General features: G+C 39.0%; 1 protein-coding gene across 1 annotated transcript; it reads left to right on the top strand.

The window, feature by feature from the left end:
- The first annotated feature begins 3,286 nt into the window (after positions 1–3,286).
- LOC127434157 (inhibin beta A chain-like) lies at positions 3,287–15,380 on the top strand. The gene is made up of 2 exons (XM_051686695.1): positions 3,287–4,140; positions 13,675–15,380. The coding sequence occupies exons 1-2, from the start codon at positions 3,729–3,731 to the stop codon at positions 14,445–14,447; spliced, it is 1,185 nt and encodes a 394-aa protein (XP_051542655.1). The 5' UTR covers positions 3,287–3,728; the 3' UTR covers positions 14,448–15,380.
- The last annotated feature ends 1,023 nt before the right edge of the window (positions 15,381–16,403 follow it).

Raw genomic sequence — 16,403 nt, 5'->3', positions numbered from 1 at the left:
GTTCGCAAGAGAAGAGAGATACTCTTTAAAATTCTGCCAAAAATGCCCATCTTGGTGAGGTATTAATGTAAATAGAGTCAGTAATGTCTAAAGTGAACGTTTACAGTGGGAGAAAAAAAGCAGATTTGTAACAAAATGTCAGACTTATATAATTATAAATGTAACTTAATAGACCTGCTGCTGATAAGTTTGTTGTTAATATTAATCAAACATCAATAACTGGAAAACAAATAAACCACTCACTGATTTTGTCTGGGTGAATTAAGTAGTTTTAAAAAGTATCAATGGAATATAATCGTGAGTGTGTGTGTGTGTGTGTGTGTGTGTGTGTGTGTGTGTGTGTGTGTGTGTGTGTGTGTGTGTGTGTGTGTGTGTGTGTGTGTGGTGTGTGTGTGTGTGGGCAGGTTTGGGTGGTTTACGAGGACATTTTTTTAGGTTACAAACTGGTAATTACAAGAGTATTATGCTATAAATGTGGTTTATGAGGATATTTCTAGTGTCCCCATAATTCAAAATGCTTAAAAAATTTTTTTTGAAAATGTAAAAATGCAGAAGTTTTTTTGTGAGGGTTAGGATTAGGGGTAGGGTAAGGGGATTTAATCTATAGCTCGTACAGTATAAAAATCATGTCTATGAAGAGTCCTCATAAGGATAGCCGCACCAACTTATGTGTGTGTGTGTGTGTGTGTGTGTGTGTGTGTGTGTGTGTGCGTAATACTTTCTCCTAAAATACACAGTTTTACTCTGTTTGTTAGAGCATCCCAACCAACCCACCATAGCAACATTCTCAACCAGTGGCGTGAGTTTGGGATTGAACAATCTGTCTAACAGTCATCATTTTTGAAATTCCATTTGGTGACACTAGTGGTGCAGAAATTCACCTTTAAGCTGATATTCTTTTCAGACATTTATTATTTGGAATTATTGCCTGGCTCTCTAGAATACTTGATTCTGATTGGCAAATCATGGTATTCTCAAATATTTTTGTATAATGACCACTAAACTGTAAAACTGACTGTTGTCCCAGGCTACCGAATTCCCACATCGCTGTTTTAGATTAATGTATCATCACTAAACAGTATCTTTCTTTTCACATAATAACATAATTTTATCTCAATATTTCATGTCTATTTATTTATTTATTTGAGAAGTAGCCAAAAAAACACCCTTAAGTGTGATAAGACTCCACTTCGTGTCCTGATCACCCTGTCAGGGTTTATTTTGCGACCAGCTGTATACAGTATTGCTTATTTCTCATGAAAGAGTAGCCACATTACATCCATGATGTTACATCTCTTTTTCTTATTCTTTTGTGAGGTTCCTTTTTATAGACATCCAAGTATACAATCAGGGCTGCAGCGGTGCTCATCGACCTGAGCCAGCTAAATGTTACTTGGGTTCTCTGAATTAAAAAATGTGATTGCTTCAACTGTTGCATTTCTAATGAGGAAAATCCCAAGATCCGCAATGATAACTGTGAACATTGTCAAAGAATGTTATGTAAATTATAATATTCATTCAGCCGGTCATTTTTTCAAAATAAGTCCTTATCTAGACCACAACATGCTTATCCCACTTACTGTATTACATGGCTACTTATAAAACAAATAAATACAATGACATGAAATATTGATTTGAGTTAAAATTATTATTTTATGTTAGACAGAAGATACCATGGAATGACAAGAGACATGAAACTACCACAACGATGTAGGCAATCGAGTCAATTATACAGTTTTGTGGTCATGATGCAATAATATTTGACTGCAGAATACCATGATTGACCAATCTGAATCAATTATTCCAGAGAGCCATGTAATAATGATTCTGATGATACTCAGCATCTAATTTTGCTTTATATTACTTCTATTGCTGTGTGGAGAAAATAATATATCATTGATTTATGAAACAATATGAATGTGGGGATTATTTTTTACTTAAATGTTATTTGCATGTTATATTGAGAATGTTACTGAGAAGAAATATGTCTGTATTGGTGTAAAGTAGTTACTGCATCTCTCTATAAAGCACTCAGAACTCTCTGCAATGAGCAAACTGTTCCACTAGAGAGAGGTATTGAGTAATTCCTTATATCTTACAGTCATACAAACAGTTTGTTTTGCCAAAGAAAGGACTGTCTTTGCCAGTAATCATAATAAAGTTAGCAAGATGTACAAATAAAGTTGTTAAACTCTGTTAAAAATACAATGTTCCCACCTATGTAAATAAAAAATAACAATTCTATAATCCTATATTAAATATCAATTAGGATGAAAGACACAGGAAACAAACTAAAGAAAAAGAGATCCCCTAATTCACTCAGCTCAGTTATGTAACTAAGAAGGATTGGCTTTCTCAAGCCAAGTCAGACATAAGACACTGACTTCTGCACAAGTAAATGGCACATTCTGACTGAGTATCACCCAGGAGACACAAGTTTTGGCTGATATGCAGACGGACGACCCATACATGCCCTCTATACTCAGCCTTTGATGATGTCACAACCCCAGCTGCTTGTCTCACTAAGAATCCCAGACAACTGTCCTCGGCCAATTAAACAGGAAGTGGGCCTTCCGGACACTTCCTGTTGAATCTACACTCAGCATGTGTTGCTAGAGTAAGGGGAAGCATGGAAGAATTAACGTACACCACTTTAATGTGACGTCAAGACGTTAGTTCTTTAACAGTAAGAGAACCCTTTAGCCAGGAAGAAAATGTAGATTCTGTGAAAACAAGACTACAGTGTACCAATTACCAACTGACCATGATTAGCTAATACATATTTATAAGAACTGCTATGTCAAGTGTCTGGGAAAGACACTTCAAAATACTTCTGTTTGATTAATTTCAAGAATTCCATTTCGTTATCAACCAGCTAATTCTAAACAAATTATAAACCATTTTTAATGTTTTCAATTTTTTTAAACAGCAACAGTCCTTTGCTGATTCTTGCAAATGAATGAACTTTAAAAAACAACCCTCACCGCAGACTACACTATGACTAAGTCTGAGAGAGGTGTGGACTAAAGTCTGACTGGGAGATAATGACTCGTAAGAATAGCCAGCACTTAACAACAAATCACTTGTCATGTCTGAGTAGCAAATTCCACTACGTGGTCCGTAAGCCCTGAAGGGGAAAAGTTACTCTGCCCTACAAATAGAACAATTAGAAAAATAAATAAAAAAGGAAATGCACCGAGAGGGAGGGAGCAAAGAGAAGGGGAGGGAGGAAGGGAAGTATAATTACTCTGTAAGAGGGAGCAGAAGAAGTAGAAACAGAGAGACAGGGGAGCAAGAGCCAACGAGAGTCCAGCCCACTTCAACAAAACCATTCAACACAGTGAGCAGTCCCAGACCTCTTGCGAGCGCACTGCTTCCCTGGGGCACATCCAGAAGCTGACTACCCATCCCATACAAACTTCTCAAGGACCTGGAGAGGGTGAGAAATCCACTGACAGAACTATCCCTGCTTTGTGATCAGCACATCTTCTCAAAACTTACCAGCAAGGATTACTCTTTTCCCACACTTTTTCCCTCTAGTAGTTTAGCTCTTACTTTTTTGTTCCACTCCAATCTTTGTCAGATCATCCACAGACAAGACAGACTTTATCACCAGCTGTCAACAACAGAACGGATTCTTATCTTACTTCAAAAGGAACTTTTCAAGTAAGTTTGACATTTTTGCACTGCGCAATTGACGTGTCCAGTTACACCGCTCTCATTTAAGGATGTCCCCTGTTCCTCTGCTGAGTGGGATCTTCCTGCTGTTCATCCAGACATGTCCTCTCAGTGCCATGGTCACCAAAGGTAGTCTGGCAACATCCGAACAGGCAGCAGCAACAGACTGTCCGTCCTGTGCCCTGGCACGGCTTCAAAAGGGTCCCTCGGAGAATGAGGATGAAGGAGCACAGCAAGATGTGGTCGAAGCAGTGAAGAGACACATCCTTAACATGCTGCACCTGCAAGAGCGCCCCAACATCACGCATCCGGTGCCTCGTGCCGCACTCCTCAATGCCATCCGTAAGGTACATGTGGGACGTGTGGCCAAGGACGGCAGTGTCCAGATAGAGGATGAGGCAAGTAGTCGTCCGGAAGCTGAACTGGCAGAGCAGACTGAGATCATCACCTTTGCCGAAGCTGGTGAGTCCAAATTTGAAACATTATGAAGTTACCATAAGTCATTTATAATGAATTGTTCAAACCTCTCTTTAGGGAAGAGACAGGGATGATGGGTTTATAAAGCTGTTCAATTTAACATCACCAGTCTGATGAGTTAAGGGAAACCTGTTGCTACTGCACAGAGTCAGGGAGAGCAGCTACTGCTGTGCTACAGCAATTTCCTCCCCCTCTCGAGGTTTCTACAAACCTCCTGCTGGTTTAGAAAATCAGTAATTATCTGTGAAGGCCCCCAGGGCTTCCAGCCGTAACCTCTGTACAGAAGCACTTCCCTGGGGACGGACATGTAGCTTCCCTATGTGACTGAAGAGGGTTGAGAGAGAGCTTAAAAAATAATAACTCAGAGGAATAAAATGCACTTCTCCACATTATAGAAGAAAAAGAAGGCTGTTCAGTTATTGCCTTTGTGTTGGTTTTCAAAGGTAGTTGAAAGAGCATTGTCACCTGCAGAGAGAGCTGTTCAAAGGTGCTGTCAAGCCCGTGATGTGAGGAGATATTGGGCTCTTCTCGAGTCATACAGCTCAAACGGGTCTTGAGTGACACAGAGACACAGGAGAGTCCACGGAGTGCTGCAGGAGTACTCAACAGATGTGTCAGACCTAAAAATCAGCAAACAGAGCATTTCAATTGCTTGTCTGAAAGATGAATGTTTCATGATTTTAGGGAGCTGAGAAAGACTGTAACAGAAAAACCTTGTGGAACAAATGAGTACATAGAATTACTTATATGTGTGAACACTGAGTTGATACATTCTCATATGGAAGAATAAGTACACAAGAGAAGTGAAGCAGATTAAAAGAAGGGAAATTAAGGAATAAACACTTTTAAAAAGTGTCATTTGAAATTAGTTTAATTTATCTTGGCCGAACACTGGCACAACACATTGACATTCTCTCAAACTCTATTGAAGTCTCAAAACTGTGGATTTTTCCACCACAAGGAGATGCTATATACAGGGTTCACACTTCTTTTTACCAATTAATTTCCATGACTTTTCCAGTCATTCGTGATTATGATTCAATACTTATTTTTTTTAAATAATTTTTAGAGACTGCACTCACAATGATGAATTTCTAGCTAATGAAATATTTTCAAGCTGAACTGAACTAGAAAAAAATGTAATTCAATGTAATTAGAAAAAAAACAAATAGTTATGAGACTAAATCAAAATGATTATAAGAAATTTCATCACATGGACTGTGAGACATTTTTCCCTCGCTAGCAGGCACTTTCTATTTGTATTCATTGGCCACTTGACAATGTGTGGTGTTTCAAGTGTTTAAAAGGAGATACACTGACACTCAGGCTGAATGAATACATCAAAATTACAATCTCTCTTCCAACTATTCACACAGCAAAAAGTCAAATTGTGGCCCATTTTGGCATAAACTTACATGAGGTACCACATATTTCAATTTATATGAGCAGCAATAAGACTTGTCTGATATCTGTGGTCCATCACTTGCCTTTGACATTTCAAAACCCGAGTCAGAGGAACTAAACAAATCTTTCCACCTCATAAATATAATATGATATAACAGAATAAAATATATATTTACCTCACACTGCAACAAATGAGATGAACTGAACTAAATAACGTTTTTAAATAGACGAAATCAGCTATTTGATTGTTTTTTTTATTTTATTTTTTTATTATTATTATTAATTAGTGTTGGGTGGAGTCCTCACATCATTGAGGGAAAGTTACTCACACAGTTTCTGAGGCAGTATTGATTTTCGTCCGTCGCAAATTAGGCGTTTAACTTTCTACAACAGGAGTTCTCAACGGGGGCGTTCAACGGATGCCATGGGAAACTGAGAACAAATTAGTACAGAGGGGGAAGTTTATCAGTCATAATAATAAAATCTATCGTCAAGTTCCTCTTAAACGTTTATCTAGACTTGGGAGTATATCAGTTCGTACTCAGTTATACGGGTTGGTACGCATTTGTACCACGGTCCATCTGAATTTGAAAAGGGAATGATGTAGGGGGGCGTTCATTAAAAAAAGGTTGAGAACCACTGTTCTAAAACAAAACTCATAATCAAACCTGACAAAACCAAGATGTAGTAAAGATGGGTTTTGTCAAGTTATCTTTACTACAAGGGCTTCTACGAGGCAATAAGAACTGGCTTACAGAAGCGAAGTGACATTTCCTCATCACTTCCCGCCAAACCATCTATGTGATATCGCGATAATCTTTTCTTACCCGCGCTCGTGAGGTTTCCCGCTTAAATTCCGCCCTCGCATCTGGCGCATGATGCTGCATGCTGTTGCATTCACGTCTGTTATTAGACATTCACGAGCTGCTTTCAGAATTTTCCAAAAATGAGCTGTTTTCGAAATCCACCACAAGGGGGAAGGCCAAAAAGGATGGCAGACCCTCGCAATGAGCCAATAGAAAAGATGTGAGATTTACATGTAGATCTGTCATATTTTTATAAAGGGCCAAATTACAAAACGTAAATTGTTCTCAATATGGCAGTAGGTAATAACTTTTGAGCTTTACCACAAACATTGAATTTCAACTAAATAATATAATGAATAGTTCTGCATGCTTATCACACACTGATTTGATCTTAAGATAAGTTGCTGTTCTGCATCACTGCAATAATGTGTAAAGTGGGTTGTTAAGACAGCTGTAATTACATGTACCTGTATGATGTACGTCTCAGACTGCTCACACTATCTGTCTGCAATCTTATCCAAGAATCTGCTCTTATACAAATAGATACACACAAACATTGTAATAAAAGCTATGATAAAGGAACTGTACTATTTATTAAGGCTGGTCATATAAGTATTTACAATAATAATAAGCTGTTACTGGCTTTAAAACTGGCTTTAAAATGAAGCAATTCAGTGTTTGTACCTGGCACCACAGCTAGACATTGGTTATAGAGTTAATTCTCAAGCAATATTTTCTTTAGAAGGTTCCCAGTTTATTTGTGCATGGATGTTGTCCTGTTAAATTATGTGCTGATTAAGTTTAGACATGACTTTGATAAAGCTATCAGTTGGCAGATACAAAGACTTCAGATCCTCAGGCATGCTGCATTTAATAAGAGAAATACGTTAAGCTATTATCTTTTACATGCAGGTGTGTTGGTTAAATAAGGGGTAAGATTGCTAAGACTGATTACACTCAATATAAATGTATAGCCTGAAGCCATATGCAATCAGTTCTTGTGTATGTTAGCATGTCTACGAATAATGAAAACTTTTAGTCTTAGACTTTCTTGCAATAGTAAAGAGCAAGGAATAACAGCACCTCCAACTAATAAAAAATAAACTAATGCTCTTTTAAAAACATGCATATCAGGGGAATTTGTCCTTTCCTTGACATGTCTCTGTTACTGCTGATTCTTGAATGTGTGCCAGAGGTCATAAAAATAACACACTAGGCAGAATTTGGCCAAGAATTTTCAGAGAGTTTATTTTCCATCAAAAGCTTTTTTTTATATGTATATTAATTAAATTAGTTGCAATTGTAAATCAATATTTGCAGAGAAAGTCCCCCAAGTAATTATTAAAATCACACTTTAAATTATATCTAAATCAACATTCATAAATATATAATAAATACAATTATTCAGATTATTAAAATGCATTACATTATTGTAGCAGACAAGCAAATTGTACATTTGACAATACAGAAAGTGGCTTTAGAAGTCAACATAATGTTTGTTTTATTTCAATTATTTGAACATAAGCCTGTCATTTGCCTACAGTGCACAGCAATCTATTTCGCAACTGAATTTGTTAATCTGTTCGAGGTAGATTTATTATAAGGGCTTTTCTAAGGACGCATCTATGTGCAAATGTGTCAGATAGACGCTTCTGGAGTGTCTTGCTTAGGTTGCGTTGTGCCATAAACATTTAGCTTTTAAAACACTGTGTCAAGTTAAACATAGTTTGAAACTTAGGGTGCTTTCACACTGGCAGTTTAGTTGGAAACAGAGCACGGTTCACATGAAAAATTGGTAATGTGAAAGCTGTCATGCGGACCGGGGAGCGCACCATGGTACCGAACCCGAGACTACCTGTAGGAGGTGGTCTGAGTTCGGTTGCAATGGAACTGTAGCGCGATTTGCGTGAATGTGAAAGCAACTCGGACTCGGGTGCGCACTCGTTCAGGAAGTAAAGTAACCTGCGCATGATGACATCATTAGTTTCGACAACACACAAGGATCCACACATTCCTGAAAGTCCCAAAAAAATGACACCACAATGATATACAAATATAATCAACACTATAAATACTGTCTGTCTGTCTGTCTGTCTTATCTATCTATACACCTTATAAATACTATATATAAATACTATTATAGGTTATAAATATAGGGTATAATAGAAGATGACAGTGGTGATAACTTCACCTTGGACACGAGCGTGAGTAAGCGTGCAGCGTAAACAAAGATGCAAATGAATTCCTTGCAATCAGCTGTCTCCTCAAAAAACGCAGTTTGCGAGCAGCAGCAAGCCGCCTTCCCCTGGACATCTGATGAGTTACGCCATGAAGCACACATATACGCAGTTGTCATTCACTTTGCTGTGCATAATGGCACCAAAATACATTTTTTTTAAAAAAGTATGATGAGTCGCGTTCTCCATGCGTGTTTGTGATGACGTAAGATGAATGCAAATGGACCGGGGTTCGATAGAATCAAGTGAGTGTGAAACCAGACCAACGCTGCAGGGGGCACCAGGAACAATCGCTCTCGGATTCGGACCGCAGCAAACATGCCCAGTGTGAAAGCCCCCTTAGAAAAACACTTCTCGAGACCCCTGCTTTAGGAGTTGCACTAAATCCAGCTGTGTTTGGACACAACCATGTGTCCTCATCTTGTGTTGTCTACTGTCAGTAGTGTGGTTTGTTGCCTGTACAGCTGGGGTTGCGCTTACTGCCCCCTGCTGAGCTTGTAAAAACATTTACAGTAGGTTGTTCTTCAAGCTTGAATTGCTACAATGGTAGGAATAGGCCTATTCTTTATTACATTCTGTGGGCATGATTAATTTTGTTATTAAGCGTTGTTTTTTTCTTATTAATTGCGCTGAATTAACATGTTAAATCATCAGCCCTAATAAGATATATATTGGTAATTTATATGTATGTATGCTTGCAAAGGAGAGCAGTGCACAAATGTGTCCACTATTATTTAGAGACATAGTTGGATTCTATTGAAGCCATGTGCAGACTCTTAAAAAAAGAGGCACGCTGATGATATCATTATATATGTGGCGGGCTTGTGTGGGCGCTCAGTGTTTGGCCTCTCTGATGTCATTCAGGCGTGCAGGATGCATATGCAAAGCCTGACATGTTCTGAAACAATGATTCAATATTTACTTATTTTCTTCTTTTTTGTGTGTCTCCTCTTACTTTTTAAAGTAATTTATCACAGGGAAAACCCTAAATTCACACCCTCCAGAGTCGTTGAGTAATGGTAACAAGCAAGCGGAAAAATACCTCCCTGTTTTTCCTATGAGAGCAGTGATTTCGCTAGATTTAAATGTGATTTTTGTATAGAAAAGAAGTTGACTTGCTTGGGGGTGGGTCTCTTGCCTTATAATATCAAGAATATTTCAATCCAGAGTGCATATCACAGACTAATTCAAAAGTATCATTGTGATATTTTGGGGCTGCAAACTGCCCCCTCGCTAAACCTTACATATTACAAAGCCACAAAGCTTCTAAATACTGTTCAGACTCAAGTACCACATCTGAAGCCTCCCTGTTAGCCGGGGATCTCTTAGCATTAGTGTGGTCAGAAAAGCATTTCTAAGCTTGCAGGATACCTCGCTGATGCTGATATTTGCTAATATGCTGGTTAGAGCTTGTTTGGCTTCAAGGTAGTGAAGAAAAGATGCTACAGCATCATGCCAGCAGCGCATTTATTACTTTGACAGCTGATGCATCATCCAAACCTGTTCGTGAGAGTGGGTTATTACTTGCAGATGCGAGTAGAAGAGTAGAATTCATCTCAAACCTATGTCCAATCTCAAATCCTGAAAAAAATCAACAGCAATGAAGAAGAATTGCAACTATCTATAGATATCTGTTGTAAAGTTGCAGTCAGGGCTCATTATTAATGTGAAATTACAGCCTTTTTAAAATTAAAAAGGGCAGCCTGTGTCCTTTAGTTATTCAGGATGGCCTCTAGCCATGTTCCACAGACTCTTCCCAATGGTAGGAGGGGGGAGGCAGCAGTAACTCTCTTCGTTACCCTCCTGGTTCCCTGGGAGCTACACTGGCCTGCAGGGGCTGGCTAAAAGATGGTGATTCTTTGCCGCTGGAAGGGTGCCTGACTTAGATGGCGCAGTAAATCAGACCCACTGTTGGTGCCTCAAATGCCTATTTGTGATGAGGACCAGATAAAGAGAGAAAAAGTTTGTATGGGAAGAACGTAACAGGCATGGTTGGCCTTTACGGCACAGGGTGTGGTATCGTGAAAGCAATTTACCGGTGTTAGGGACACTTGCCCAAGAATGTATACAAGACTCTAGAGTGTTATGGTTGGGAAATAAGCTTTAATTACACTTTTTTGTTTGTTTGTTTCTCATGCTGGGATGTAGAAAAGGCCATAAATGCAGTTGCAGCAACATGCAGTACACTGAAAGGAATTCTAGTGGTTTTGTGGTCTATTCAGTGACATTATAATGTCAAAGGATGTTTTATGATTGCTATATTGGTCTCTGTTGTATATTTGCTCTTGGAATCCTTCAGCTGCACCATTATGTAGTTAAGTATCTGCCTTTCTGTAATATTTACACTCGCATAGAATCATTTTTTTTATTTTTTTATCTTTGATTGCATTGTTGTAGCAACTCAAGCTATAATTATTCAGATGTTAATTGATTATTGTTTATTAAATTTGAATGTCAATATCATCTGATATGACAGCTCACAGTGTACTCTTTTGTCAGAGTTGTTTAGTCTGTGAAATCCATCCAGGCTGACAGCACTGTGTTTGAAATATGTTGCATAACAGATGAGGAACTCAAATTATTCACTCCCACACACCGTTAAGAGTCATATTTTCACTGTCAGTTTCTAACTTTGAATTTTTTCAGTTCAAAGCACAAATTGGGTCAAGAATCTTGTGTTGTTTTCATGTAAGCACCATATTGTCCTTCCCTTCTGGACTTTAATGTCAGTATTGGCCTGATGTTTTGAGTTTCAGCAATATTTCAAAGGTTGAACCAATAATTGTGACAGAGTTGACTGCAAGACCTTCAGAATACACATCAAACGTGCTTGCATTTTGGTATGTGATTGAATGCTTCGTTCCACTACAACACATTATACATTAAGTACCTGTACATTAAGTGCCTGTTAGTGCTATCCCCTTTGAACCAGTATGTGTGTCCATTATTTGCATAGAAAAACTGTTGCCTTTAATCAGCATTGTCAGCCAATTAGCCAAAGATAAATAACGCCTTCTCATAAGTCAACCAGGAAGAGTACAAACAAACTCCATCCAAAGAGGCGTGTTTCAACAACCTTTCAGGTTGTGGACTTCTTTACTACAAAAGCCATTGAGCTTCAAGCATTTGGGAATTGCAAGCTTTACAATATGACAGAAGGCCAACAAGGACATGAAAGAGGCTGATTCCCCTTAAGGTAAACCAGATAGAGAATAGAATTAGAGAACACGTTAAGTAAAACTATGTTTAAAGAGGAGTGGACATCCCCCCCCACACACACACACACAAAAACACAAACACACTTAAGTTCCCAGGTGATTCTATACTTTAGCCACCCGCCCCTTTTGAAGACAGGGAAAGGAGGAGGGGAGGAATGTGTAAATGTTATTCTCCATCTTTGTGTTCAGGACAGCTGTGCAAACTCTGCCCTTCTGGTTAAATTGGTGTTTATTGTTGAGGGATTACTGCATGGCTCTGTAGTCCTTCTCCTCAAATTTCAAAACTTATTTTTGCTCACTGACAAATATATTCAGAAGCATGCAGAGCTGCAAAGCTCCAGTATGCTCTCATGTGTATGGTGGCGATCTTTCTTCTCTGGGCCTGGGCCTCTGCTCTGAAGGGTTTACTCAGCTTAGCAAATGCTAACGATACTTGATTCTTTTGCTGGGTGCAGATTAAAAGGGAAACAATGCATTGGCCACTGCTGGAAAAGAGACCATTATTTTTATACTTCGTTTGTGAAGCTCGGCTGTGTTTGAACAGATGGATTTGGGCCAGGGATCCTTAAATACATTCTCGCAAACATGTGCACACACACGCTTGTGGTCTGACATCATTGCTATTAGGTTGTGATCCTTTAAACACAGTATGAAGTGGTTGGTGATAGATGTAGTATTTGTATAATATTTTCCAAATATATAACTCTATAATTCTTGTTCAAAATGGCCTCTTGTTTTCAGCAGGGCTGCATTAAGGTACTGCAGGGCCCTGGGGATAACCGTTCCACCATGCCAGTCGTCCGAGGGGGTGGTGGAGGTGGAATGTTTTACTCTATGACCATGCACTACACGGATGGGTTTTGCTGTTGTGTACCATCTCCGTGTTTATATCACTGTCTCCTGCTCAATGCGTTTACATGCTTACCCTCCTGCGAATGGCCATGGGGGCGAACAGGGTGGCAAATCCCACAACTGAAGCCAGGGGCCCTAGTGCTTAAGGTAATGCGGCCCTGGTTTTCAGTTATGACATAAAATAATCATTATGTTTGCTAAACTTTCTGGGCAAGATTCTTATATTGGACATTTGGACAAGGTGGCCAATTTTACAAAAGCTTGATAGAAGGAATAATGCCTGACAAAGGTCCATTGGGTTAAAAGCAGGTTGACTCAGTAAATGGAGAGGATTTGTTTAGAAGTACCCAAATTATCCGTAAACTGAGATTTTCCAGAGGCCTTGCCTCGGCCTATAACATGGTGTGAATAAAAGCCAGAGGGAGCAGACTTTTACAATCCAATGAGACAGCAAGCCACATGCCACATCACTGCTTCCAGCTGCACACTGAAAGTTGTCATGGTCATTATATGTAACTGTGCTTTCAACAAAGCCTTGTTCCAGGCCTGCTGGCTCTTAATTGCTCAATTAGCTACCAGGAGAGGTGATGCAGTTGGTTTAAAATCACACTCAAACCCTCAATTATTTCACTTGCAAGGTGGTACAGGAAGAAACGTTGGAGGGATTGTTTGGTTGTGAATGCTTGATGGAATGGCTAATTCACAATTCTGAATTTGAGGTGCAGGAAAAGGATGCATGACTGCTTGCTTATGTCACATTTACTAAGTATTCACATGAAACACAAGATTATTGCGCAGAAAGCTTGAAAAACTGGTCACTGTTGTCACAAAGCTAAACTCTTCTACTAATGTTGCCACTCCCAGGGTCAGCTCTGATGTGGCTGCCAAACTCTCTCCAAAGTCAACCAGAGCCTCAGGCAAAAGTGAAATAAAAGTACAACAATAACAATACAGTTCACTTGACTAGTCATCTTCATATATATTTCTCTTCCTCTCCCTCAGGTCAAGCTCCAGGCTTTATCAACTTTCTAATTTCCAAGGAAGGTGGTGAGAGGTCGCTAGTGGAGCAAGCCAATGTCTGGCTCTTTCTTCGACTGCCAAAGGGCAACCGTACCCGTGCCAATGTCACCATCCGGCTGCTCTTGCAACAGGGAACAGGGGAGAAGGTTCTGGCAGAGAAATCTGTGGACACCCGGCGCAGTGGCTGGCATACCTTTCCTGTGTCTGCCAGCGTGCAGACGTTGCTACAGCAAGGGGGCAGCACGCTAAGCCTGAGCGTCTCCTGCCCGCTGTGTGCCGATGCTCGGGCTACACCCGTGCTTGTGACTCCGGGAGGCAGTGGACGTGAGCAATCTCACCGGCCTTTCCTCATGGCTGTGGTGCGACAGATGGATGATCTGACCCTAAGGAGACGTCGCAAAAGGGGCCTGGAATGCGACGGCAAGGTGCGCGTCTGCTGCAAACGTCAGTTCTACGTCAACTTCAAGGACATCGGATGGAACGACTGGATCATCGCTCCCTCCGGATATCATGCCAACTATTGCGAAGGTGACTGTCCTAGCCACGTCGCGAGCATCACCGGCAACTCGTTGTCCTTTCACTCCACGGTTATCAACCACTACCGCATGCGAGGGTACAGCCCTTTCACCAACATCAAGTCCTGCTGCGTGCCAACACGTCTGAGAGCCATGTCCATGCTCTACTACAATGAAGAGCAGAAAATCGTCAAAAAGGACATCCAGAACATGATTGTGGAGGAATGCGGCTGTTCGTAATACAGATAGGGAAAGAAGAAGAAGGGTAGGGAGGGAGAGACAGGACAGCGAGGTTGGGTGGTTGGGGCAAGAACTTCACTCCCCATGACAAATGACTCAGAGGGTAAGAAAAACAAAGGATGTAGAGGGAGGAGAATATTGCTCCTCCATCTCTATCTCACTGCCTCAAGATAAACTCTCGAAGACAGGCCTCTCTGGATCACTTGTGTGTGGTCATCTTAGAATCCAATGGGTATCACATTACAGTGGGTATCTGTAACTCAGAGTAATCTCTGTGGCACTTTCAAAAAAGAAAATATAATATATTTTTGTTACAAAGCAAAGGGAGCAAGGTCATAGGGTATTTATGTGGCCTACTTTACAGTGTGAACATGCACTGCGAGAAGAGAGATCATGTAGTTGAGGTGCCTGAAAAAGAAATTCTTAAAACTATGCAACTTGTCAAGTATTATGATATATTTTTCATCAAGGTGTTGTTTTGTTTTTCATCTATGTACTTTTTCAGACAAAAAAAAAAAAAGAAAGAAAGAAAAGAGTTAACGAGAGTTGACTTTTTATACTTTGTACGTATGTTTAATGTAATATGTGTGTCGTGTGTGTACAAAAAGTGTGTGTATGTACAGTGTGCCTATGGGAGTTTTTGTGTACATTTGTGTGCATGTCATGTTTGTGTATGTTGTTGAGAGATACTTGAAAGAAGTTTGACGGGCTGCTGGAACCAAACATTTCTCTATATTATTATTCTAATTATTCTGACTATTGTTAAAAATATTATTATTTTGTTTTGATTTATGTAAAAAAAAAAAAAAAATTATCTTAAAAAAAGAGACATTAAAATGTTTACAGTTTTGCACTATATCAACATTTTGATCAGCGTAGCCACATACACAGCTAGTATATAGAGAAGGCAAAAAGCACTTCAGAACAGACGTACCTACATAGCATGAGTTTAACAAATGAGATTGTTTAAAATAAATGTGGAGGGAAGAGCGGAAGGTTGAGATAACTAGCATTACATCAGAGGACCATGTATACACATGTACGTTTTACAAAATAGTGTTTTGGTTTTTTAATCAACACCAAAGAATGTAGTTAAGTGTTGCCTACCATATTAGGCTGTTTTAGAACAGTTCCGAAGATACCAATATGTCACTCTGCTTTTTCGGCCTATAAAGATGTTAGCAAACCGAAAGACCTTTAAATCAGTTTCTCAATGTCCCACTGCAGCTCACTCCTTTGTGTGCTTTTGCACTGCTGCACAGTCCATACGCGACTGGGCATCTAAATGGTTAATACAGCACTTAAACCAACCTTTGAAAGTTTGTTTTTAATAATGAATTGTTAAAAAGTGAATGTGCTGTATATTTAATGACTTTTTGTGTAATTGGGAGATCGTCAGTTATCCAAAAAAAAAAAAAAAAAAGTTAAAAAAAAAAATGTTTGTTTGTTTTTGTTTTTTGCGAAAAAAAAAAACATTTGTGGTTAATTCTTCCGCTACCCAACACAGAATACTTAACCACTGTGCAATGTCAAAAAAATGAAGCAATTTGGGAAAAGAAAAGAAGCAGAAACAAAAAGAAAAGAAAGTTTTATGTTACAGTTTTGTCACAGTTTGGATTAAGAAAAGTTTTCATGGGAATGCTTACAAAATGTCATAACAGAAAAAAAAAAATACATTGAAAAGGAAAAAGATAAACACAGAATATAATTCATAAACGTTATATGAAAAAGAAAGACATGTTGTATATGATTTTATTTTTTTGTTATTTGTTTTTGTTATATTTTTTTTTTTGTTTTGTTTTTTGTTATTTGTTGTTATTAAGACAAAAGACACTGAAATCAGTGGACTAAGAATAAAAATATATTTTTTATTCTGTATATATGGAAGTCAAGATACCAATATGTTGCATTGCTTTGTTGTATAAATCAAAGATGTGCTTGTGGCTATTTTTTTTA

Source organism: Myxocyprinus asiaticus, chromosome 44 (genome assembly GCF_019703515.2).
Source record: "Myxocyprinus asiaticus isolate MX2 ecotype Aquarium Trade chromosome 44, UBuf_Myxa_2, whole genome shotgun sequence".
Classification (NCBI taxonomy): Eukaryota; Metazoa; Chordata; class Actinopteri; order Cypriniformes; family Catostomidae; genus Myxocyprinus; species Myxocyprinus asiaticus.
Note: the sequence above shows the minus strand (reverse complement) of the source record. Positions and strands in the feature narration are given on the sequence as shown.

Excerpts from the sequence above, each read along its gene's own strand:
- LOC127434157 (XM_051686695.1), top strand. The coding sequence starts at position 3,729 with ATGTCCCCTGTTCCTCTGCTGAGTGGGATCTTCCTGCTGTTCATCCAG. Across the intron at positions 4,141-13,674 it reads CATCACCTTTGCCGAAGCTG|GTCAAGCTCCAGGCTTTATC; the intron begins GTGAGTCCAAAT and ends CCTCTCCCTCAG.